This window comes from Phymastichus coffea, unplaced genomic scaffold (genome assembly GCF_024137745.1).
Source record: "Phymastichus coffea isolate CEN01 unplaced genomic scaffold, Cenicafe_Pcof_1.1 PCOF00115, whole genome shotgun sequence".
NCBI classification, from domain to species: Eukaryota; Metazoa; Arthropoda; class Insecta; order Hymenoptera; family Eulophidae; genus Phymastichus; species Phymastichus coffea.
The window spans coordinates 201,867-228,572 of NW_026706926.1; the positions used below are offsets into that span (position 1 = coordinate 201,867).

General features: G+C 48.1%; 1 protein-coding gene across 6 annotated transcripts in view; it reads left to right on the forward strand.

Annotated features, from left to right (window-relative positions):
* LOC131670753 (RNA-binding protein Musashi homolog 2) overlaps positions 1-26,706 on the forward strand; it is a 55,473-nt gene that overhangs the window by 8,743 nt on the left and 20,024 nt on the right. For 2 of the 6 annotated variants that reach the window (XM_058946643.1, XM_058946644.1), the window contains exon 2: positions 10,582-10,652. In XM_058946643.1, the coding sequence (XP_058802626.1) occupies positions 10,597-10,652 (56 nt within the window). In that variant the 5' untranslated portion in view covers positions 10,582-10,596. Of the gene's footprint in view, positions 1-10,581; positions 10,653-20,080; positions 20,215-20,808; positions 20,923-26,706 lie in introns of those variants that run through there. The other 4 variants (XM_058946641.1, XM_058946640.1, XM_058946642.1 and 1 more) reach the window with 4 other exon arrangements.

Below are 26,706 nucleotides of genomic sequence, written 5' to 3' on the forward strand. Positions count from 1 at the left end.
ACCTGCCCGCGCGTCGTCCGCGTCGCGCCTAAATAATGCATCGAATCGCCGGTATTTTTGATCGAGCGCGCTATATTTACGCGTTTGTTTGTCAATCCCCGCGTTGCCTCGGAATTCATTCGCGGCGTGTTTTTTTGTTTGTTCGCGCGGGCAAAGTGTGTTACTTGGCTCGGTGAATTTCGGAGCCACCTTGGGGACGCGCTCACAGAGGCTAGCCGATTAATCACGTTTAAAAGTTCGCCTCTCGCGGAGCGCGACGGGAACTTGATGAAATTGCACGCGCGGACTACGTCGGCCCGCGCCGGCTAATTATAATCGGCGCCGCTTGCGCTGCAGGTGAGTCGCGCGATATGCCGCGATGACCCTGTTTCGGAGGGATGTGCGAGCGACGCGCGTTAAACATTAATCGTGCACAGGCGCGACGGGGGGGGGGGGGGGGGAGAAAAAACAAAATTTCTGAATGGACTCGGTGGCGACTATGCGAATGGCGTGCGCGAGCGAGAGTGGCAATTACTTTGCGCGCTTTAACAACGTGATTAGCTTTATTCACGCCCCGAGCCTGCTTAAAGCAGCCTCTTAACGCCTCGTAATTAACGCTCTCCGCCACTTCTGCGCCGTGTGTTTTGCTTGCGAGCGGCCAATTGTTATCGCTCGCTCCTATTATGACATTGCTGAGAAGGGAAAAATGCACCCGACGGCGAACAATTCGATCTAAACGTATATGTAGCGAGGACTAATTTCGCAGCTCGCGGAGAATCGATCGCTCACCGGTGGAAAGCAACGTTTGCTAAAAGAAAGCGAAAAAATGTACAAAGCGAACCGTTGAATTTGTCAATTGCATTGCGCGAGATCGGAAAAAGAAACGACGACAAGATCTCGAGGGAACAGCAGCAGCAGCAGTAGCAGCTCCTTCCGCGAGGTTTGCTGGACCGCGAATTACATGCTTGTCGAGCGCAGCAACCAGGGACAAGACTTGCTCCCCCTTCCCTTCTATGAACGAGGAAAACGATACGCCCTGTTTGCTTTCTTTATTTCTTTGTTGAAGCTGATCGAGAATTTTTCGAGTCGGATGTGACGTTTATTATTATTATTTTTTTTGCGTTTAATGGATTTCGTCATTGTAGATACTTGAAAACGAAAAATTATTTTGAAACGAGACCACTACGCCCAGTACGCAAACGAGCAATTAGACGATATTACGAAAGCTCGGGTGTTTATTTATTTTCTACAGGTCATCGTTAATTTCAATAGCGTTGAATAAATAGCGCACTATCGTAGGCGCCTTCGTTTACGTCGGTTCCCAATAATAATTCGAGCAGAAAATGAAGAGACCGCTATCGATAAACAATTCGTCGCGTCTCAGAAAAATAAAGCACGAGCCTCGAGCATTGAGAAGGGACGAGGGAAAAGGAGACCAGCAAGTACTCGGGGTTGCCGAGTATTTTGCTCTTAAATTAGTCTTGACGGTGCTCGGCTGGAGTCGTGCGCGCCTTTAGGCTTGGTTGCAATAAAAAATTGCAGCGTGCTTTTCTTTATTAAAACCTTAAATACGAGTCGTCGTCGTCGTTGTAGTAGTCGGCGGGGAAAAAGGCCTCGGCGTCCGCCGAGAAAAAAGGCGGCCTTCTCTCGAGGTGAAACTCGGTTGCGGGGGAGGAAGATTGTCGTGGAATAAAGCAACTTGTTGGCATCAGCTGTGCAACTGCATCGCGGCACCGATATTAAAGAGGCAGCCGCTCCAGGGGCTGTTATAGTGTGTAGTAGAGCTGCTAGCAGTCTCGGAAAAATGACTGCCATTACGCAGATGGACGGGCGAGATGTGTTTTCTCCATCTCGGCGAGCTTTTCTTTCTCCTCTTCTTTTATTTTTTTTTTTGTTTGTTATCCTCGTCTAGGCTTTCAATATCGAGCGACGCTGCAGCTTCTGGCAAAAATTTCGTCTCCGCGAGAAGCTGATTAAAATCCCTGACCTAGAACCGATTCTTCTCTCGGGCTTTAATTTTTAATGAGCGCGTCTGATAATAATTACGTGCCGGTTACTTTGTCGCATTGGATGCGCGCGAGATGTAGAGCAGCAGCCGCGGTCGCGTCCCTCGACAAAAGAACCTCGCTGCGGGACATTATTAGTCCGCACGGGCGTTTCTTCTCTGCGATTTTTTTGCGAGCAGGAAAGATTGCTTTCGAGCGCATTTATCGCAAAGTATATACATCTGAAAAGAGAAAACATCGATTTCCCCGCATTGGCGGCGACGGCGACGGCGATATTATTTGCGCTCTGGTTGGCCTTTCGCGTCGACTGCGAGCGAGACAGAAATGTTTATATCTATATTTGCGCGCGACAAACAGCTATGGAAAATATTTGAAAAAAAACAGTCAGCTGCTGCTCCCGCGTACCATAAACAGACCGTTAAAAACTCGTGCGAGTTAGCCGTAAAGCACGCGCTCGTAAATATTTTTCATATCAGCGGAGAGCGAGCGAGGCGTCCCCGTGTGATACGGCTGCTGCTGGCTGCCCCGCGCAGACACCCGCCGAGAAAATATGTCGGCCGTGCACGAAATTTCATTCAGCTGCATGTCTGCGACAAGTCACCCGACGACTCCTATAGCTCACCGCGCTGCCTTTTTTCTTCTCACCAAGAGTAAAACTTAACGATCGGCCGAGAGAAAGAGCGAGAGAGCCGAGAAAATTCGGCGAGCCGGAACACCGCTGCAGCTAACAATCAAGAAGCGTGGACAATGAACCGCGACCGGCGATTTTTTTTTTCCGATCCCGCGGGGAGAAAAGAGAGTACATTAATTCGTAATGGCCAAGCGATTAGTCAGAGCGCCAGAGCAAGAGCTGACATTCGCACGCTCGCCGAGTGATTAATAACGCCACTGAGCGCCCACGCACGCAAGTATAGCGGGGCTTTTTCGCGCTGCTGCCGCTGTCTTTTTGGGAGGAGCTGTAATCTGGGACGTTATATTCAGATGCGTCGCCAGATGATGGATATGCACGTGCGCCGGCGATTGGAAAGTTTTCGAGTGGGCGAGGCTTACACATGCGTACAATAGCCTTTTTGCCATACACTTCAAAATGGCGAGGTATTTTTCGCCGACGAAACGGTGAGGCATACTTTGTTTTGACTTTCTTTTTTTTTTGTATTATTTTTCTTTTTTTTTTCCAAGCACAAAATTGTTATCGTTAGACATTACTTACCCGTTCTTTGGACGCCGCTGCTGCTTCTACGCGTCGTGCGGATGTTCTGTTTAATTGGAATTTTGCACAATCGCTTCTGCGTTATTTATTATTAAGTTTTTGATAGCGTCTAATCAGCCGTTTTATTATTGCATAATAATAATAATGGAAGAACACGTATACACGTTGTAATAGTTACCGATTAATAAACATTTCCTTAAAATTTTGATAGTGCAAGCGAGGTAACATCTGTTGGTAAAAGGACCTTTCAAAGTACTCGACATCATTTCACTGGAGTCTATAAAGTTTCATTTTAAAAAATCAACAGCAAATCAATACCTCGATAAATTTACTCGGTAAAAGCCCACGTACGCTCGAAAAACACACGCGCGTGCAAAATAATAATTTAAAAAATTCAAACCCTCTGAAACCTTTGCCATCAAATGCGCATACGCAGCAAGTATTTGAGCATTCCACTGGCGTAAATCCTGCAACAAAAGTATTCGCCTCTATCTCTCCCTCTACGTATGCTAAAAATTAATCTCCAAAGTTAGGACTTTATAAAAGTCGGTATGCATTCAATCTCTGGCCGAAAGAAAAAAAAGAAAGCACCAACGAAAAAATTTGCGGCTCAGCGAGAAAGCAATTTCCCACCGCGAACAAGTTTTTTTCTTTCCGCGGGAGCCATAGGCGCAGCAGCTCCTCCGCCCCCCCTCTCCCACCATCGCGGATGTTCTGTTGGGGATCGATCGTCTTTTAGCACAAGGGCCATCGTCGTCGTCAGCGGCAGTGGATAGCCAGGCGATATGCGCTTATGAGCCGATGATGTGCTCACTTGGCCCCGCCCGCCCCGCGTCGCGTGCGCGTTGTCGAGAGGATGAATTATAGGCGCGGTGTAGGTGTCCGACGCAGCCGACGCGTCGCTCGTCGCGTGCACATCCGCCTCGTCATCCGCGCGAGTCTCGCGCGCCAGTCGGGCGAATCGCAGCGGCGATTAGAAAACTGCGCGGACCGATTGTCGCGCGGCTGATTAATCGGTCAGCCGGTCGTAAATTTGTCCCGCGGCCCGGCGCCACGCGCGGGAGGGTCAGGAGCGTGCGGTTATACGCCAGCCATTAGCGCATTCTTGAGGCAGCGGAATTTGAGCGCGCGCACGTATATACAAGATTTACTTCGATAGTTGGCGAGAGCGGCCGCCAGGGCTCCCGTACAGTTTCGAGCGATGCATTATGTTGCGCGAGATTAGCTTATCGATTTGTTGGACTATATACCGGCTGTATCTACTTGCCAGCGCGCGCGCGCGCGTTTCAATTATGCTTTAGCAGCCATTCAGCCGACTTGGTGCCTTTGCCGTGCCTCTACACTATCTTCTATGAGCGATCCGTGTCGTTTTAACTTTACGACTTGGTGTGGCGCTCTGGATGCAGATTTATTTACGGTATGATAGCTCCATGCTTTGCCGGAAAAGAAATGTATCGGTTTATGCACGCGCGACTCGCGTGAACGCAGATTCACTTTGGAGCGTGAGAAAATGGATATTTTTAACGAATGCTAATCCTCTGCGCGATAAATTAATTCATTGCAAACTGATGTATTCAAAGAGAAGGCGAAGAGGCTCGAAAAATCGAACTTGCACGGGGAATTGCATTGGTTGGAGCGCCGCGTTCGAAAGTGGCGCTACGCGCGATTGCAATTGCGACAACGACGCTCGCAACGTAATTGATTTTAATATATCCCGCGCGAATACCCGAGCGCCAGTGCTCGACTGCCAGCCCTGCCGCTGCTGCCAACTGTACCAAGTTGCTCGGCCGAGCTTGCGTACGCGCACCGGACGAAGGCCTCCCGGCCAACCGCGCGTCAGAGCCACGATGTCAAAGTATCTTCGGAGACTGCAGCCTCGAGACATCGATCGAGCGATCGAACGTGGGCGCTGCCCTTCGGCGTCGGACGACGGACTCGACGAAGCCTGCCGGCGGCCAACCCGTCTCGAGCTGTAATGCAAGTGCACACTCGCGATGGGCCCTCAGCGCGTCAATTCGGTTCTCTCGTCGGCCCTCTGCCGGCGCACAGACAATTGGCAAGGGTCACAACGGCCAGATACGGATTTAGCGTAGCTCGTCGCGGAATGTTAATTGAAAGCCGACGGAGGAGCGCGCAGTCACCGAGTTACAGCCTACTGGCGCGCGTGCGAGCGCAAGCTAGAATGGCCCGCTGCTGCCTGGACGATCTAGGTCAAGATCGTCTTGCGAGAGATCTTACCTGCAGCGTCTTTTTTTACTCTCTCTCTCTCTCTCTCTCCCCTCGTACGCTTCGGAATCTCCCGCTCTGGAATTAAAAAAAAACACCCTAGCTGCTCGGCGCTTAATTAGATTTTTGTCTTACGCGACGAAGCGTCTTACACAGCGGTGAGTTAACGTGATTCGGTTGAATAGGATCTGGGAAGGTGTGTTCTTTTCATTGGGCTTGCGGAAAAGCTCTGCCGGAGAAAAATCTTAATCGGTCTTCGATTTCGTGTGGACTTGTGCGCACACGGAAGAGAAGCCACGGACGAATGGATCGCGTGAAATGGGAACCGAGAGTATCTATTTGCGAGCGATAAACAACCATTGTCACCAGACTTTTTGCTTTCTTTTACTTTCGTTTCTCACGTTGAATCGCACGCGCATCGCGTCCCGTCAAAAGTGCCGCTCGCGACGAAAATTGACGCCGCTCGCACGTACAAATATCGAGCGGACATTTCCGCAGGTGCGCCGGGAAAATTGTCGCGCCGTCGACGGCGTTGTTTTATTTCATTTCCCGCGGCGTGCAGTGTGTCGCGGCCGGGGGACGCGTGCAGAAATAAATTGACCGCCGGTCGCGAAAACGCGAGTCTTCCATTAATCAATTAACATAACGCAGCCGCATTGGCGTTCGAATCAATTTCGTAGGCAATTAATCGATGGAGCTTGGCGCTTCTAGTTGCTGCAGTCGACAACAATAACACAACCGTACGGGGAATATTAAAGCAGAGAGAGAAAGAGGTCGCGAGTTCAATTTCCCCCGTAGAAAAGAGAGCTGGCGTTGTTTTTGTCCTTTGTGCGCGTGTGTGTGTGTGTGTGTGAGAGAGAGAGAGAGAAAGAGAGCTGCAGCGATGTATATAAGCAAACAGATCGATGGCTCGCAGAGCTGCTCTCTCCGACTCGCGCCATCATTTTTCCGATCGCCGGAGATTAAAATAGCAAGCGAGCTGGAAGGAAGGCTCGGATTTCTCGCGTAGGACGACAGGGACAATGCGCGGGCCTACGCGCGCGCGCGCTAATTGCGTTGTCTAAAAACGCGCGTTTTCCCGCCAGCCGCAGGGGCATTGATCTCGCTGGCGACGCGAGCGAAATACGGAGCGGCTTACGGGAGACACAATACGCTGCAGTCGGAGATCGCGGGAGAAAGCTTCTCTCGACTCGAGACTCGTCTGACAATCGCCCGAGCACGAATGCAAATGCGCGAGCTGCCGCTGCAGGGGGGATTTGCGTATTTTATGACGCTGGCTCTCCTATTGTTTCCCCGTAATGCGGCTTTTATTAGTTCGCGAATGAAGATTTTGCAGCTCGCGCGCGCGACGCGGCATGCCGAGAAAAATGTGTACGCTACGCCCTCGACACTCGCAAGCGGAGTGGGCTCGATTCGCGCCCCTTCTTAAATCTCGCAGCTTCCAGTCCGTTGGCCGCGCGGCAATCTCGAGTATTAATATTTGCTCGACGCTTAAGCGCCGATTAAAATTCACCTCCGAAGACTCGCGCGCCACCTTATAACTTTATATATATGCATATATCCAATCGGATAAGCGGAGAAAGGAAAGAAGAAAGAGGCATTCGTTAATCGTCTCTCATTTCCGTGCTCTTGGGAATTATTCCCGATTCGAGACGCGTACGAATAGCTGCGAGCGAGCTGGGTTAGGGCCAAGGAGCTTCTGGAACGCCGAAGTTTGGACTTTTACCAAGCGCTTTTATTTAATGCGATGACGCCGTGGTGGCTATGCGCAGCGCGCAGCTCTTTGATGGATTGAAGTGCGCTAAAATTAGGACACGGCGCGCGCGCGCGCGCGCTCTCGCCGGGGATCCCGAGTGCTCGGAGATTAGCTTGCTCCGCGCGAGCTGGCCTGCCTTGCAATAAAATACACATAACCGCGGCAGATAAGGGCGATATTCCGAGAGTCAAGGCTTCGAGACTTTGGAGAGGAGCGAGGCAGGAAACGAGTTTTGATACAACCGTACAGCGAGCACAGCTGCGATTGCTTTTCCGAAGCTTATCGCCGAGCGCGTGCACTTTTTTTCGAAATAAATGAACAACCGAGCGCGAAATACATGTATTTCATTTCCGAATTCCGAATGGCATATTTCCATCGAGCTAACTAATTAAATTGATCGAGCTAAACTCGACTCTCCGTGCAAGCGCACCCCCACCGTCGAATTTGCAATAGCAATTGCATTAATCACACATCGGCAGGTGAAAAGTGGGGTGGAGTGAAGTTTCATTGAACCAACGCGAGTGTCGGCAAGTCGAAGTGCGTTTCGAACTAATTAACCGAAACTCAAGCTCGCGACTACTTGCGAGGACCAAGCGCGAAATAATTCCGTGTACGAAAGAAAGGCATTAGCGCGGGACTCCATTATCGATGATTTTTGACGCGTGGCAAGGAAAAAGAGCGAAGGGGCGGCAGGGCAGAAAAGAGAGAGCGAGAGAGAAAAAAAAGCCTCGGGCGATTTGCATTGCAGTCACAGCGCGACGCTTAATCATTCCGGGCGCGACGCTCGCCACCTTTTTAGCCCCCTTTCCTCGACAACGGCGGCAGCAGCAACGTCGTCGTCTGCGGCAGCTGCGCGCTTTTTGCCCGCGTCGACCGCCGCCACCGCTGAGAGCAGTTTCTACGGCTACTTTAATGCTTTACGCGCGGAGCGCCGCGCCCGCCAAAAATGAATATGCAAGCCGCAGTTTTGTCGAGATTCTCCAAAGCTTGATGGAAACTCTTTCATCAATCTTGCCCCGCGACATCGCCCCCCACCCGTGGCACTACTCTCTCTCGCTTCTGTATGGCTTTATTTACGTCTGGCTGAACTCCCTGTCGCAAAATACTGCATCGGCTGCTTATTTACGCACGGCTCTATTTTCTTCCCTTTTCTGCGGGCTTATCGACGTTATGAAAGATTTCACATAGAAATTGGCGTGTACTCTCCAGATCGCGCCGAGCTTGCGAACGAGTGAGGAAAATTGCTGCTGAATCCGCCCGAACGCGTACGAATTCGCGAATCACAAGTACAGCGCATCCCTCGAAAATTGCAACTGTTCGGCGCAAAAGCGTTCGGACAAGATCTCAGTCCGTGATATCTTTGGGGCTGGGGCACTATTGTCGGCGGCTCGTTATGAAAAGCGAGGCGAAAAATCAACAACGAGCGCACTTGTCGGCACTCAGTCATCGAACGAGGCACTCGATCGCGATAATACGCGCCGACGACACTATATTCTCGCGCGGCTCGCTTACTCAAACGCACCACTTGGCGTCGGGAGAAAAAGGCAGCGGCACTGGTGGCGGCTGCTGCGGCGGGGTAATTATATTCTCTTTGCGGGCCCGAAGGCGTCGGCACGTAGCGCCGATCGATCTGTCTCGATTCTCTGGAGATGCTAATTAGCCGGGACGGCCTTCTATACTCAATCGCGCAACATCGTTACGGCTGGTGTTGGCGCTGGCGACGACGACGACGACGATCTGCATCTTCGCTCCTCTCTACCGCTCCCTTAATGAGCCTGGCCTGGCTGCGCTCGAAAAATCAGCGCCTTGTACCCGCCGATCGACGCGCCGCGGCTCAATCTTCTCGCGTTCGAGGCCTTTCCTTCACCGGGCTTTCCGATGTATTTTCGCGTCGTGCGAAAATCCAATTATGAGCCACGCTGCACTAATTGCAGTTACAGTCATTAGCGAAAAGTATTTAATTGTATTGCAGTTGGGGAGTTGCGCCTCACCTGAAAATACAGCTTGAAATTAGCTTGTCGACGCTCTGCGAGGCAAATAAATGCCATCAGCGACAAAATGTCTAAAGTAATTAATTTCATTTGAACTCTCGGCTCGCCCCTGCGCTGTCGTATTTGGCGTGCGTTTTGGCTTTTTTCGCGGATAAATCATTTCGGTTGCTTGGTCGCTCGCGCAGTAAATAACTGACGCTCGCTCGTTGTAGGCGTGCGAACGGTTCGACCCCGTAGTTTTGGAAAACAACCTCGCGACCGTCGATGAAGTCAATGTGGACGCGAAAAAAATTTTTCAATCAAAGCTGACCGAATGAATTTTTCGTTACTTATCAGTCACTGTTCGATTCGGCGGAATTGGTCTCGACACGTAAACGAGAAAAACGAAAGAAGAAGAAGAAATAAACAAACTGACACGCTGATCGGCAGCTGGACGTCGGGCAATAACGCGTAACGCGAGAGCGCAGTTCGGGGGCGCGCAGCTCTACCGGCACCCCGTGGCGGAGTTACATATTTCACTGTTCATCCCGACAATAATAACGATCCGCGGGGTAATTTTAATTAAAAGCCCGTGCCTCGGGAGGCTCCGCGTGGGCATCGCGCGTGGATTATGCAACAAAAGCGGCCGATTAGAAAGTGGATTTAGCGTGCGCGCGCGCGCGCCTACGCTGCGCGAAGGGAGAAAGCGGCGGAAGACTCCGCTCGGCGACGTGGGCACGCGATTCTTTTCTCTTTCGTTTTGTTTCGTCTTGGTTTTTTTGTATGTTGTCCGCGGCGGCGCTGGAATTTTTAATCAACGCTCGACGGAAATGTTTACGCCGGCGTACACAGAGCACGCGAGAACTACGAAGAACAATCGATGGGTAATTGGAAAAGCGTTGCGCTGGCTGCAGCGAATACGCGAGTCCGTGTGGAAAAGGGCTGCGCGGTCCTCGAGGAGGAGGAGGAGGAGGAGGAGATGAGGAGGAGGAGGAGAAGGAAGAGCCGGGAGGGGCGAAAAAAGCGAGAGGTCCATTAACGAGTAGCGCTCGCAAGCTCAAAGCTCTCTCGCGGGAGCACAATGGATCGTTCATTACCGATATACAGCGAGGCTCGGGCTGCGCGAGAGAGATCGTAATGAGGCGCGAGCGGCAGAGCGAGAGCGACAATTTACAAGATTCGCGTGTATATCTCTCAAGACGGCCTCGTTTTTAGCGGCAGGCGCTCGATAGCGTCACAGGAAAGAAAAAAAAAGATCTCCCGAGAGCGGCGTTCGGCGTTGAGTGGATAAAAGATGATGGCGGCTGCTGCTGCATTTTGTCCCCGGCAGCGGCGATCGAAATCTTTGACGAGCGCAGTGCGATTAAAGCCTGGCGAGGCTCATCTGCCAATCGGCTTACCATTCACATCGACGCGCACGATTGTCTGTTTCAGTGAGTTGGCGCGATAATGGCGGCGGCCAGTTTTCCGCCGAACTTCAACAACGTTAGCGTCATCGAGAATTGGTGAGTAGCCCGCAAGACCGCGAGACTGTCTCGGAGAACGAGGGGGAGAACAGGCGGCAAAGCAGACGTCTGTTCTTTCTTTACTCTTGCTCTTCTTGGCAAGGCTGATGCTGTGTGTACGAGTGATCGCGCAAAGTGGAGCGCCCACTTTTTTCCCCTCCTCTCTCTCCGCGTCTGCCGCTACTGTAGCTCTATACTCCAGTGTTCTTACTCGGGTTGATTTATATCGCTCGATTTTTGCGCTCCACTGCGATCAATAGAAAATCTTTCAGAGCCTCGCGCAGTCCTATGACACTTTTCACTTCGATGAAGTTTTCGCTTTTCTAAATCCGCAATTCCAGAGAAAAACTCACGCGGACATCTTGATTTTCTCTTGATAATAGTTGCAGTCACTCTTGCACCCAGCATCGACTATACTATTATATTTACTTTTATTCCTCGTTCTTTTCCTCACATATATTAATAACATTAATAATTAGTCAGCGTATGTTTTATTTGGCAATAATATCTTAACTACTAGTACTGTAATATCGTAATTTAGGAAATATACACACGGTTAGAGTTATATTGTGATAGTCCATTATATATAAATATCTTATGTCTAACATTATTTATTTAACGTAACTTTCTTATATACGTTGAATTGATAAACAAAGTATTATAAAATAATCACCCTTAAAAACCTTGCTATAACATAGGCCACGTTTATATATATATATATATCATAGTGTCGTAAATCACCCACGTAATATAATATTATACTCTGTATATATCTTATGTATAACGCGTGTGCACCGATCTGTCTCTCACACTTGTGTTATACATATACTGTATATCAGCAGCTGTTTTATAATTATCTATTAATCGTACGAGATATAACTGAATAATGTTTCCGTAGGTCGTAAGCATAATCTTTAGACTAACACATAATACAATCTACTTAGTATAGCCGCATGACATGAGTACTTACCATACTTTGTTGAATAGATATAATAATACGACATATTATCCTATATACACCCCAGCAGCTAATTAATCCAGCCATTGATATGCCAACACTCGTGTGACTAGGAATTCACCGCCTCCCCGCGTCTCGAGCTAAGCGCGGCTGCATCGCGAGCTTTAACAGGCGTCAATGAGCTTCCAAGTAGCGATTGATAGGCGCAGGTGCCCGTATATACGCGCGGATCGCGTGCGGCCGGTTTTCTGAAGGCTTCCTCGCCATTAGGCAAGCCGACAAACCGATCGCTTGCTCGGACTACCTCCACTCGCGCTAAACTTTAATCAGCGTCCTGCGCAGAAAAGTAGGTCTCTTTTGATTAAACCCACCCGCACGCCAGCCAGGCCCTTTATTCTCGCGCGCGCGCGACGAGATCTTCTCTCTCTCCCTCTCTCTCTCTCTCTCTCTCTCTCTCTCTTTCGTCGCGATATTCCACGCGCAAGAGAGAGAATAACGAAAGAAAAAGGAAAATAAAGGAACGTCAGGGATTTCCAGCTCATTTAACTTGATTGAATTAAAATTCGAGATGCCGTCGAGGATTATGATCGGCATTATGCAGTCGGCAGAGTCGGCTCGTGCGCCGAATAAGATGAAAAGTTTAAGTGCGATTCGTGAAGAAAGGAGAATCGATATTTCCATTGTAGACGCTGGGACGTTCGTAATAAAAGGCGCGAGTGTCGGATGATGAGAGAATGGCGTAAAAAATGTAAAATCCTTGTCCAACTGACGCTGCGTAAGCCGAGAGCTCGCATCCGTTAATGGATATTAATCCGCACGCACATCGACGTGTTTCTAACGCGATCTTCGTTCTCGATCGGTCTGCTTGGAGAGTGCTCGCGCGACTCCCGAATTAGCCATTTTTTTTCATACAGGGAAGGCGATATCGGCGCATTCCAGCCACTGCGCTCTCCGCCTGGCGTCGTCACCTTTCCGCGCTTTTTAATCTTCCCACCCTGCACTTTATGCGCTCCCCCCCTCTCTCTTCTTTTTCCAAGCTCGGCAGTATATGACGACTGCTCGGGCTTTTACGCGAAACTTTTTTCATCTACAGCACGCGAACTGCAGCACTTTTTTCCTCTCTCTCTCTCTCTCTCTCCCTCTGTCTCCTTTTCAGACGAAAATGACGCGGCGATTAAGCGCAAATGTTCGCATGATGCGCGAACGCGACGAGGTTTGATTGTTCGCTCAAGGAGACGGCGATAGTTTGTTCTATTTTAGGGTCGTCGTTCCGTCCACACGGAGTCGTATACCTCCCGCAGTTCTGCATTTTACGAGTCTGTCAAACTTTGAATTTCATAAAAATGTTTATTTTCCTGCTCGCTTATGTTATTGACTGCACTGCTATTTTATGCTTTTCCGAAGATATGCTTGTGCGCTTACGAGCTTTTACGCATCAGTCATTGCAAGCTCCCGCGCACGCGCGCACACACCAAGTTCGCCCCGCGCTGAGAACAGTCTGGACTGAAATTGACGCGGTTGAGCTGGCGATATATAGCTGTTTTGCTTTTTCCCAGGGCAGAGAAATATCTAATAATGTACAATCCACAAGCTGACCTCGCGATATCAACCCACCGGCGCAGAAAAATGGACCGTTACTGGCTGCGCAGGGGAAACCACTAAAAAGTCGTTTATTAAAGTTTCCACTTCGATAACATAGTTCTCACTTAACAAAAAGAAACAACAATTTTTTGGTTTCGCACACTTATTTTATGCGGTACCCACTTTTGTCGCTGCCCTTTTCCGTCTTTCCAATAGTCTTATTAGAAAGCTAACGAAGCTTTTGAAAAAATTCACATGTTAATATTACAGCTTTGGAACGTCAATTGAAAGCCATCCAATTAATCGAGCATGAGGATTGAATCTATATCTATTAGTGATTAAACCGTAAAAGAAAAATGTGAAAAAGGCTTTTCGCATAATTACCGCATGAGTTACTCATAAAGAGCTATTGGCTATATCCAGCGGCGCGTAGTGCTTTGAGACAAATTAGGTCGATAATCGCGAGCAAATTGCAGTTTCGATTGTAATTCAACTGACTCGTTTTGTTCCGCAAATATATACAATGTTGATTCGAGTCGCAAAGGAGAGAAAAAAAAAAGAAAAGAAAGTCACACGAGTGCGCGAAATATCGGAAATACTATAAATGTGAAAAAAGGGAGGTTACGGTAATAAACGTCTTATCTCTCGAAACACTCTGGCGAACGGCCTTGGTTTAAAAGCTACGTACGATGGTTATAATCACCCTACGCCGTTTAAGACAAAGTAATCGCGCTCCCGCGAACGCACTGCACTAGTTGAATGAGAAAAGCTTGGCGCGATAATTTTTTCTTTCCCTTTTTTCATCTCGACGAAGTGGCAATGTTTATGGAAAATCGCGCTCGTTCTCCGTGCGGTCGATAAACGCGTCACCCTTTTTTTTCTCTCCCGTTGCGCCGCCGTCGGCGCGCTATAATTTACCGGAAAGTTCAATTACGGGAGCGCTCGTTTCCTGCTCACAGAGAGAATTACCTTCGCCGGGGCGAGAACAGCCCGAAGTACCTTTGCCAAAACTCCCGATGCTCCCGCGCCGCGACGGTTTGGCCGTAACAGGCGCGGATCTGCAGTCGCGCCGGCCGCGATGAAATTAGCGCAAAGACGCTCGCGCTCGCGAGCTATTAATTATCGGCTGGTAATAGTCTACAACCACTCGAGTCGCAACGGCGGTGGTGGCGGTGCTCGTCGCTTCTTGTGAAAGGAAATGCTCGCTGATCAATTGATAGGCGAGGCCACGCGTACGTCGACGGGGCGCCCGCGCGACGTTAAATCCTAACTGTGGTTTTTCAATAAAGTTATAGGCGAGCGATTGGCCGGTATACATAGAATCGATACGTCGGAATATGCGTGTGTGCGATAGCGCGTGGGTGCGATGGTACGTAGGTATGAAGGCGGCGGGGCCGGGGGGGGGGGGGGGGTGGTAACATGGGAGGATTCGGTAACGATCCGGGCGCCGTGATATCTCTGCCAGGGCATTTCTGCATCGCGTGCGCGCAAGCTCGGTGCCTTGCGGCGACGCGCACTATTGACTCGCCGGCCTGTAGCACCGACTGGTAAAGCTCTACCATGGCCAGGACGAGGCGAGCGACGAAAAACGAGTGGCGGGGAGGGGGGAGGGCGAGCTGGCAGATTCTCCCATCGACGGCCAACTTGACAATTTTACCGAGGGTCCCTACAGCGGCTCCGTGTTTACAACGTCACTTCGCACGCCCGCGAGCATTGATTGATTTATCGCCCGAGGGTGGGGACGAGAAGGTCAATTTCCAAAGCGCTTGCCCGCGCGAGAATTTTACACCGACGGAGATAGCGGACCGAGCTTTTCGGAATTTGTGGCGCATGAAGAGGTCAGTCACATGCCTGAAAATAGCCCAGTCGATACTAGCTCGCTGCGAGCTTTTTCCGTGACTTTTCCCCGCGAACAACGGATGTTATTTTGCATCGAAAGCTCGCCTTTCAAACACCGTCTCCGCGTGGGTTTCGGCTCGCCGAGCCCTTATCGACGAACGCCTGCAAGCCAGTTCCAAAATCCTGATCCGGCCGCCGAGTTTCGCGGTTCCGACCAGAAAAACCCTTCTGTTTCCATACCGCTCGGAAATTACATGCGTGATCAAGCTTGCGGAGAGGGGTGCCTCGAAGTCTCCGCAAAAATCGATATAAGAGTGTAAAGTTGAAAAGGTCGAAAGCTCCCGGCTAAGATATTCATCGGTTCGCACAAGTACATTTTTCAGAGCTTTTCCGCTTTAAGGGATGAAAAGATATTTTTAGCCACGTGTAGCTCCCGCGCGGCGGTCAACCTACTTGCGTCGAAAGCGAGCAAAGAATATAAAAAAAAAAACGAAGAGGAGAAAAAGAGAGCAGATACACATACACACACGCACGTAGAGAGCGGGTGAGCGAGGAAAGGAGAAAATATCGACGCGGCAAAAACAAAAATCCGCTCGTAAAGTTCGCCTGGCGAAAATCCTAGCGACTTTTTCACATTTCAATGTGCGAGAAACCCCCGGCGCACAGCATCGGCGTCGGGATTTTATTTTACAAACGAGAAGCTTGACGCTGCCACACACAGCCATACACACACACGCTGGCGCGGAAAAGTGAATCTTATTTCTTACGGTGAGGTGATTTTCGTATAGCTGGCTGAAAATCACATTCCGGTCACGTTGTTATCCTCCCTCTCTCTTTTTGTTTCGAAAATACGATTTCTTGTTAGGGCGATTGATTTACGTGCCGTTCGTTGCGTTTACGCGTAAAGGTAACGAGCAAATCGCGTACCGTTGAAAAATGTCCAGCCCCTCTATCGTGAAACATAACTTTGTGTTTATCGGCGCGGAATGTACTTCATGTTTTTTGTTTCAATGCTCTCCGCAAACTGCACTGTGTTTCGTCCGACGACCAGTGCGTAGCGTAGCGTAAAATTCACACTTGGCCACGCAAAGAGTTCGCGCGAGTTTATCGAGGAGACAAAAAATTCGCTTTTCTCGGAGAAAAACACACGCGCCCTGACCAATTAATGAACGTCGACAAAAGACCCGGTCGTTCGTGACAAAGGAGGTGATTATTGCTCGGGCGCAGGAGGGGGGGTAGTGATTTTTTTTCTCGTTTTCCCCGAGGCGCAGTGGCACCGCTGCCGCCCTGTCGACCGTAAACAGGCAGCGCACGTGAAAAGCGAGTCGCGAAGAAAAGGGGCAGCTACTTATTCAAGCCCACATGCATAGCATTCGCGTCTGAATGTGAGAGGGCGAGAGCGCATTGGGGGGTCGTGGGATTTATAGTGGCAAAAATTTACGGCTTCAATTTCGTTCTCGTCAGCGTGCGCACTGTCGGAGGGCCCGACGCGCATAATCGTTTGCCTCGTCGAGCACTGCCGATTAATTAATCCTGACACAGTTTCTCCCGCAAACAATGAGCGTTCAACCCGTCATTAAAAGATGAGAGAGAGAGAGAGAAAGCTCACGAGCGTTGCGCCTTAATTTTCCTGCGCTTTGTGTGCTTTTTCAATGCACGCGCCGATAGATTGACGAGAGAAAGAGTGGGGAGGGGGAAGAGAGAGATAGAGAGAGAGAGCAAACGATCGCAGCCAGGCTGCATCTCTTTTTCCAGCATAGCTATAGGGGAGGGATATAGACGTCCAGTCAAGTGTAAGCGCGCGATAATGTTAATTTTCGCGAGGACAAAAGCCCCACGCAAACGCCAGACTCGATAAAGCCGCGCACGCGTGAGTGTGTGTATAAATGTGGATGCGAGAGAGAAGGTTAGCGTTCAACTTTGTCTGTGGTTTGCCGTGAAACTGCATCATGTGTGCGCCGCCGGAGATGGACGTCGGAGCGTGGGCGATTTGCTCACGTTGAATTTAATCCGGTTTTCACCGAGGGTTACTTATTCAAGATTGTGCCTTCGCTTAGAAATGTGCGTATACATATACGTTTGGGGGACTTTCATTTGTTACCAGTGATTTTTTATAAAAGCTTTTGTTTGCATTCTTCCTTTATCAGTTATAATACATTTGTTGACCTCTTTGTGACATCTATTCACTAACATATGTCAAATTAAAAACGTAGTCTTTGAATTCAAATCGGAAAATCTACGATTGTCTTCCAATAATTATATTCAAATAAGGGTATAAAATCCTTCTTGCTCCTCAAATCCCATTAAGATCCAATTCTTTGTAATCATCTGCTTGAATAATGTACAAAATTTTTTTTCGCAACACTCCATCTTTCTCTGAATGAAACTCAACTGCAAAATATTCAACGTCCGCAGCTCGGCAAATCAACGCTTGTGGAATCATAGCGATGCAGAGATGAAAATTGATTTACCTAGAAAGAGCGAGGTCATGCAACAATGCGCTAGTCGTAATGGCACATTAATACCCCTGTGCACCAATGTTTTGACACGAGTTTAGAATTCTCCGAGCTAATGTGTTTACACAGATGCAAATGAAAATGTAAGGCAAACCGAGTAATTGGCGTGATTTCGAGGATAGATGAGTATACTCTGGCATGTTTCGTTGCTTTCAGAGTACCAAAACATAATGTCCATTATTGAAGCTTTATATTAAGAGATATGTACCTATTTTAACGATATATTTACGTGTGATGATCTGATAAAGTATTGTTGTGAAAAAATAACAAGAGTTAAAACAGTCGTTCGTAAAATTAAAAATAGAATGCTGAAACGTTTATATAATTTACATTTAATGTTCTAACAGGTTTTTATTAAAATCTTTGAAAATTTGATAATAAACTAAAAGCACAGCTGTAAAGCTCTTATCAAAAATTTTCATGTACCTTTCTAAAAAATAGAAAAATCTTTATTGTCTGTATTAACAATTTCTAGTAATATAGACAAGATGCATAAAAGCTTTATAAAATCTTGCCTTTACAATTTTAGAAGATACAAATAATTTGTTGAATTATTCTAAAAATTTTCGCAATGTTGTCAGAGAACATCAAAAAATGAGATAGTAGGCTTTTATAATAATTTCAGAAGATCGAAAAAAGTATTATAAACTATTATAAAAACAGATAAAACGTTTTTCGAGTAGTCTCAGGAACATTTACATTTTTTAAAAATATTAATCCAATTGTTGCGCAATCTTTAAATAATTTTTAAAATAGCTTTAAAAAGATTTAATTTGCATTTTTGAAAATATTATTTTAAGAGTTGAAGAAAACTTTTAATGAGTTTTAAGGAAAATTATTAAATCTTTTTTGAAGTTTACTACATATCTTGTTAAAATGCTTGAAAAGTCTACATTCACTTCACCTTCCATTCAAATGCCTATAAAGTCTGCAGTAAAGGTTCCATTGAAATTATAAAAATGTTACTAATAACTTGAAATAATAATTCAACATTTCTTCAAGGCCCATTAAATATATATAAATATTGACAATTATTTGACACACGTTACAATTAAATTCAGTAAAATTTGTCGCATAAAAAATAAATATATACATGGGTAAGAAGGTCATTAATATTGAAAGTATAGAGTTTACAATGGAACTGTTTACCCAGAATACGTAATGATAAAAATATGTGGAAATAAGAATAAAAAAGGAATAACCGGCGTGGTTTGGTGGGTAGGTAGGATATTTCCTTGCGGGTCGCATCCGTGAAATCGAGAGCAGCCGGTAACATCCTCATCACTCAGGAAAAGCGTTTATATTCAAGCGAGGGCACCCGCCATGCCGCACCACACCGCTTTGAAGACCCTCGATCCTTCCACGTCCCTGATAGTGTGAGAGTTACTTTACGTACCTGCGTACTTCTACTGGTGCTGCAGCGACAGCCGGTAACCGTTAGGTGGGGGCAAGAAAGGAAAAAAGGTTTCCTATACCTTCGTCAATGCCGTTCTGCCGACTCTCCACTGGTAGTTTCTCACATCTGCCTATTTCCAACGTTCCAAGTTCAACTGCAGTTTCACTGTTTATTGATTTATACTGATTGACTTGTTTTAATTGATGGCTCTTTTCTTAACACGTTAGGTTTTCTCGTAATTAGAGACTGGCATTTTGTACAATATTGAATTTCTGCTTACCCATTTCATCCTATCTGGTAAAATGTTTAGATATTTTATTGCAAAATTAAGCATTACAAATTAATGACTACCAAAATTCTATTGTATCGTAATCGATAATAAACATCGTAATGTTTTTACTAACTGTAATTTACATTTTTTAAATAATTTTCGCTGCCAGTTTCAAAATCACGTCAATAATAAGAGCAATGAGTGAATGGAAAAGTGAAGGTAACGAAATTTCTCTGCAAACAAGAAAAAGCCGATAAACTGTAATGACTGGCTGTTATGTAAAATGGAGCAGACGCGAAAAAAATACATATATTCTTTCTCTCGTTTTCTCATTCATGCAGGAAATACTGGCCGAAAATATCGATTTGGCTCCAATTTCCGAAATTTTCTATGTAGAATAAAAACTAGCCTTGACATAAGCGTGTCAAATACGCATGCATTAGCATATCGAGCCCGAGTCATCGCATAACACAGTGCGTTAAAATCCTGGCACAACGTTACAGTGGAGTACCGGCAAAACGCCAGAACGCGGCGACGGCGAAGACGACGAACGAAGGGAGTATGTTTCATCAGCCAGCCACTTGGTGTCGCTCCGATCGACCCTCTCGTTTCTCTCTCTCTCTCTCTCTCTCTCTCTCCCACTACCTTCGATCCTTACTATCGTATACATACAGTCAAGCAGAATGAGAGAGCGAGAGAGACAGGCATATATATAGGTATAGTACATACACAGTATCGCGTTGCCGGCCCCTTTCGCTTCAGCTTGCTGCTTGCTCGGCTCTCGCTCTCTCTCTCTCTCTCTCTCTCTCTTTGTCTGGCAGTCTCCTTCTCCCCCGGCGTTCGTTCGTTCGTTGGTTGCGGCGGCAGCTGCCGGCTGCTGTCAGTATACGCGCGCGTCTCGCACAGTGCCTTTCGATCTCTACGATTATACGACGAATGCTGAGCGTTCGCCACCATATAGCAGAGCTGCCTAAGTACGCGTGCGCCACATCCACTCGCCGGTTTGTATATTCTGCAACCCAACTCCTCTCTTCCTCTCTCTCTCTCTTTCTTTCTTTCTGTCGATACACATAACTCTCCCTCGTCTGTCGCGGCATTTGCTTCTTCCGCAATAATCGATGCCCCTACCTCACCACCAACAAACCTACGCGCATAGCTCTCCGCACACAAAATATTTCTCTCTTACTGTCGATGCGACGTGAAGCAAGTGGCGCGGCGTCGGTACCTGCAGATTTTCAAACGACTGCTCTAGCCTCTCTCTTTTCTCTCTTCCTACCTCCCCCGTGATCCTTCCTTCTTTCACTGCTTCTTCAGTGCCTGCTTTGTTCGTGCGAGAGTCGAAGCAGCAGCAGCAACGCGCGTCTACGCTTGAGCAGAGCCGGTTCCGAGTCTGTGTGAGTGTGCGTCGCTCTCCGCTTTGTTTGTCGCTGCATCTCTCTTTCTGCTCCGCTTTCCCCTCCCCTTTTTTGCACATCTGCTCTGTCTCGCACACGCGTACACACGTACTTTAGTTCTCTGTCTCCCTCGCTCCCTCTCTTTCTCCCACATGTACACACGTACATACACATGATCGTGACCTTGGAATTGGTGTTCAGTATCCCAGGAGAGTCGGAAACGCCAGCGAATCACGAAGCAGCCCAGCAGCAAAGCATTGTTGCCGCTGCCGAGGAGTCCAGCATGTTTCCTTACACCACCTTCCCCGCTGTCGGGTAAGCTCACTTTCACACTCAGTGTTTCAAATTTTTGTTTGCTATTGTTCTTTGTTCTCTCCCAAGAATAGGAACGACGTGAACAGTGGAGTTGTTCCGATTGATTTCGGATGTCGGAGCATGCCGCCGTTTTACCGGGAATAAACAGCTGACGCGAAGCCGACTCCTGTTTTTCCGGCGTCGAGCCCTGGTTCGCCGCGCTCTCGTGGACGTTACGTAGAGTTGTCATGAGACTAGCGCGTGTGTTCAGTGCTGTGCCTAACTAGATACGCTTGTTTGTTGACCAGCTGGTATTTTTCGTGTTGCTTTCTAATGCAACGTTCGGCGGGATACGCTAGATTGAATTTTCCGCCATGGGAATAGTCTGACCGTTCAGTGTAGTAAGCATGAAGGTTTTCCGAGAATTCAGGCATCGGGGTGCGAGTGGTGTTTGACGAGGAATGTTTCCCTTCTCCAAGGTACATCTGGATATAGCATAACGCAACTTTTAATAAAAAGTTCGCGCAGTTCTCTCGCTTTTGGAAAACACGTGGAAAATTCGATATGAATTTCCTATAATTGAAATACCTGAAATGCTGATGTATCGGCGCACATGTCGATGAAGTTAATATTTTTTTCTTTACGAATCCAACGCGCGATAATAATACTCGATTAATTCCCCGGTGGCGCGCAATGGCGGCGGCATGCTCTGATCCTCCGATAATGTTATTGAAATACATATTTAATGTTTATCTCTATATTTGTTATACATATATATATATATATGTATATATATATATATGAATTGGCTATATACATATATACCATTTTGAGTATCGGTGCTGTAGTATTAATATTGATAATTTAAGGTAGAACGTTGTTAATTAGTATCGGTGCTGTAGTATTAATATTGATAATTTAAGGTAGAACGTTGTTAATTAGTGGTTGTATGTCTATAGGGGAGCAGTATATATATATATATCTAAATTTAAACATCTAAATATTATTTTTTAATGTTTGCCCTGTGTTTTGAGAGTTGACAACTTAGAGTCTTAGAGAGAGTTGAATCGCTTGTAATAGTATGGAGCAATGAGTGCCGAGAGCGATTGAGCTCTCTTATATTCTAATAATATTCTTGATGTATATCTCTGTTTTGACTGACGTTATTACACGTAACCCAAGGTAAACCAACATTAGCGTAATATTATGTGGCTCGATATGGTAATTGGTATTGTAAACTATTTAATGAACGGTGTCCGGCCAAAGTTGGTTGCTCTCACCATCGCACACATACACACACGCGCACACACACATAGAATACACACGACTAACTATATATATATGTACTTATGTCTCGAGCAAGGGTCAGGCATTCGTTTTGTTTACCTCTTGAATTGTGTATTAGCCTTTACGTCTCTCTCGGCGGAGCCTCTGTTAGCGTTTGCTGCATATTTGCGAGGAGATCGCTTTGCGAGCATTCGCAACAAGATTGCGATACTTTCTCTCTGGTCGACGGCCGCCCACACGTCGATACACGTCGCATGTGCGAATGCTCGCGAGTGAACTTTTACGTGGAACACGGCGACGGCCAAACTGAGCCGACGAATGCAGCAGCCGCAATATTAGATAATACAGCTTGTGAAGTAATACGTGGCATCTCTGTCTGTCTGTCTCTTTCTCTCTCTCTCTCAGTCACTCACTTGTAAAGCGCGTAGCGGGGTTACGTGCAGTATTTATATATCCTACATAGTTGCATGCTGAAAGCGACGCGCAGCAAGATGCGTATCGACTCATTATGTTGCAAACCTAGAATCGTAGACGTATTGTATACACGTATCCACCATAGAGCACACACGACATTTCGCCACTTCCCGTTTCCTACGCCTATGACCTCTTCTCCCATCCCGATGGCTTATTTATCGTTGCCGAGGGAAGACACCTCTGCGTCGACCGCGACTGCATATCTTTCAAGACGAACTTTCGCTTAGCGATTTTTAGCATAAAATTTGTGTTCTGCCTTTTCTAAACTTTTCTTGTTTTTCGAGGAGCGAAGAGCTCACATATTTTCTTTAAACTCTACTGGACAGGGAAATACGCCTTCCGATTTTCTATTAATCGCGCATTCAACTGCATTAAAATCATGTTAGACTCGCGAGCCCCCGAACTTTGCGGCGAAAGAGACGAATTCTGATGTGGCCTAAATAAACTTGATGACGAAACGCGTGAGAAAAAACCTACGGTTTTGATTAGAAATGTATCTTTACTCAAGACTTATTTTTCACCCCCCTCCCCCTATCTCTCGTTTCTTTTTACAGAAAGAGGTGCACAATTTAATTGTTTGTCTTAGCAACTACTCTATGGAATCTTGATGAAACCGGAGCAACAGTTGTATTGTATGTTAATGGTTCTGAAAATGAAGATTTCTCTCGACGCTTTGCAATCCAAATAGAACGCATTTTTTTTTCAATTAGGTTCTTCACTCTGGACACATCGCGATCAGTTCTCTCTCGAAATTTTATCTAAACGTAAAAATCCGAGTAAAAACGTGGACAACGAAGCTTTCTGGATAAACGCTGGAAGTCACCTCTGTGTGCTGCTCTAAATTTTCGAAAATTGACAAACAACGCTCTCGAATTGCAAACCTTAAAAACGCGTTAAAGCTCATTCCGAACGACTGTGCGCCGCAATTGAAATCTCGCCTGCTGGTGTCAAGGCTTTAACGCGGCGACCGCCAGACTGACTTTCGGCTGAGCAACGAGTTTCTAACGTCATAAATTGATGAGCCTAAGTAGAGAGCTTAGGACGTGACACTCCGCGAGAAGTTGCCGGCGAGACTCTTGGATTTTTCTTCTCTCTCTCTTTTTCTCTCTTCCCCTTCTATTTCGTCCGGAACTGCCGGCGCTTTCGCTTTCGCCGCTGGGGGATATCTAGATGACCGGGGCGTTAAACCGCGGTCAACGCGAGATTCAGATGCGCTCGCGCGCGTTAGACGCGGCGAGGACAGAAATAGGAAGCAAGGAAGGATTTCAGCAGGTGTCGTTTCTCTCTCTCTCTCTCTCTCTCTCTCTCTCTCTCTCTCTCTCTCTCTCTCTCTCTCTAAATAGTTTGGATGTATTGCGAAAATTTGCTTTTCTAATTGCCACGTGTACGCTTGTGCTTCTCGCGACGAAGTCGCCGCTCGGCTTACATAATTCCAACCATTTTTTTTTCTCCTTTTTGTTTTCGTTGGCGCTCATTACTTTTGTCCGTTCGGCGCTTTTCTTCCTCTCAGCTCCGCGGAGCGCCCTTACGTAACACTTTCCAGTCTCGGCCGTTGCTTGCTTCGCGCATTGTTTTTGTTTTCGCGCGCTCCCGAGGCTAGAATTGATTTCGACCCGTTTAACTTTTATTGGCGCGCGCGCGTGCGAGTCAAAGGAGAAAAGACAACATGATGTTGTTACGTCTTTCGTTCGTTCTATTCTGCGGAGACTCGTTATTTGCCCGTTAGGCGTTTGCGGCACCAAGGGAGTGCGCTGCGTATCCGAGGATCCTTTATCAGCGCGCTTTCGAAAAGTACACCGATCAAACGGAATATTTCGTGGTATCTTGCGGCCGAATTGAATTCCCGCAGCTATGCGCGGCGGCGTCATTCGAAAAGCGAGCACACGCTACCAGCAATTGAAAGAAATAAAGAGGAAAAGAGGCAGTCGCGTGATCCACATCTTGTGCACGAATTTCAACGACCGAGAAATTCATAATTACACCTCTCTCTCTCTCTCTCTCTCTCTCACTCTCTCTCTCTCTTTCACTCACTGGCAGTGGCAGTAGCAACAGCAGCAGCAGCAGCAGCAGCTGAGAATGACGTCATAGCGTGCTCGCGTAAATCATACCCACGCCGCTCTCTCTGGCTACGCAGTATTTCGAGAGGTATATACTCTTTTTCCCGTGACCTCAGCCAGAGAAACTAGCTCGCTATCGAACACTAAACTCTTTCATCGGATTGGGCATAAAGGAGGCTGCTGCACGCACGTGTCCACGCAATAAAATACACGATTTTCGGGGCGGCGCGGGCGAGAACGGGGTGGGGGAAGGGGTCGTGCGCGCGCGACAATGGGCAATCGAAGGGGAAAATTCTCGAAAGCGAGTATCGTTGCTAGGAGCGACGCGGACAAAGAGAGCGAGCGAGACAGCCGAGCCTTAGTCTCTGTGAAGACGCTCGTTGTAGTCCGACTGGGCGGCGCGTGGTTAGCGTCACGACGATGGATGGCGTGCAAGCACAGAAGGAGAAGACCGACTCCCGGTCACTCGCGTCTCTCGTCGAATGCCCAGCCACGAATGTCGAGAACTCGCTCGTTCCTGTTTGTCTTTTTTTTTTTTTTTTCTGTAGGATTCCGCGCGCGTGAAAGTTCGGCGTCATTGTTCCCGCACAATGGGCGGATTGGGATGCGGCGGGGTAGGTGAAGGGGGTTGATAGAGTAGGAGAGAGGCATAGGCGTTATCGCGTACATCCTTTCCTTTTCGTACGGCATAACCCGTAGATTAATCGGAGTTGATTGACGCCGAGCCTGTTGACTCAGCTACATAATGGCTCCTCGCCTCGCGCGAGCACGCGTCGAAAAAACCAAGAGCAAGAGGGAGAGAGAGAGAGAGAGAGAGAGAGAAGAACGAAACAAAGGAGTATTCCGAGGCGCGAGCGGGAAAGGAAGTTTAGAGGCGTGCACCGGAATGAGGAGGAGGAGGAGGAGGGAGATCCGCGAGAAGTTCGAGGAACTGCGCCGCTGCTCGATGTGCCGAGATCGCACGTGCTTTTACCTCCTCGCCACCACATCGGGGCCCTTCGCGAGCCGAACCTCGCCAAGGTCGGCCGACTCTTTCTCTTTCCCGGCGCAAGGTTTTTCGCGCGGTTCGCTCAAAGTCGAGGTCATTGCGCGCGACGACGCGAGGAACGCTTCTTCCAATTGAACCACTAATGCGTTCCCGTGGCCTCGCTCTTTTGTTTTTTTCCTTTTTTTTCGTATTTTGTTTTCGTGAGCAACCGCGTGTGACAGTCGACGTAATTGATTCAGGAGCTCCTTGTTTTTTTTTCGTTTCGTTATCTCTTAGTAAGATCGCTGAGATTTCGTGCGCCAGTAATCCAGATTTTTACAAGGAAGTGACACAGTGGTGATTTATTGATGAACGAAGCAGCGGAACGACAGCCGCGTCGCCGCGTACATGACAATCGAGAAGGGGGGAAAAATGCGCGCTGCAAGGCTGAGGAAGCGGCCGCAGCGGGTTTCGGAGTAGAGTTACGCAAGAAAAGCCGGCAACACGATCCAACGACGGCCTATTCAAATTACGGTGGGTCGCGGTCGCCTCGTCTTGGCTTACACGACGAACTCGTGGCCGGTCTCGTCCTCGCCGATCTCGTCGGTGACGTTGCCCTCGGCGTCCAGCATCGGCTCGCCGCGCATCAGCCGGTAGCGGTTGTCCAAGTGGATCGTCGGCTTCCAGTCGTACGTCTTCGCGAACTGCAACGCAAACGCAACGCAGCCGTTAACTCGCCGGTCGAACTTGCCGCCACGCTCCACGGGCCCTTTCCATCGAGTTACACGGGCACGCTCGGCGCTCGCATTGTTGGCTGCGCTCGCCCGCCTCCGCGTCGAACCGCCTCGCGAGCCGTACTTTTGGTACGAATTAGAAAGTTCGCCTGGCGCGACGGTTTGCTCTCGATTCGACATGAAACGCGCGCGCCGGTCGTGAGTGCGTCGCGGGCGCGCCTCGGCTTCGTTTCAATTGTCAAAGGCCGGTCGATCGGTCGGAGGGGGGCGGGGGGCGCGGGACCGA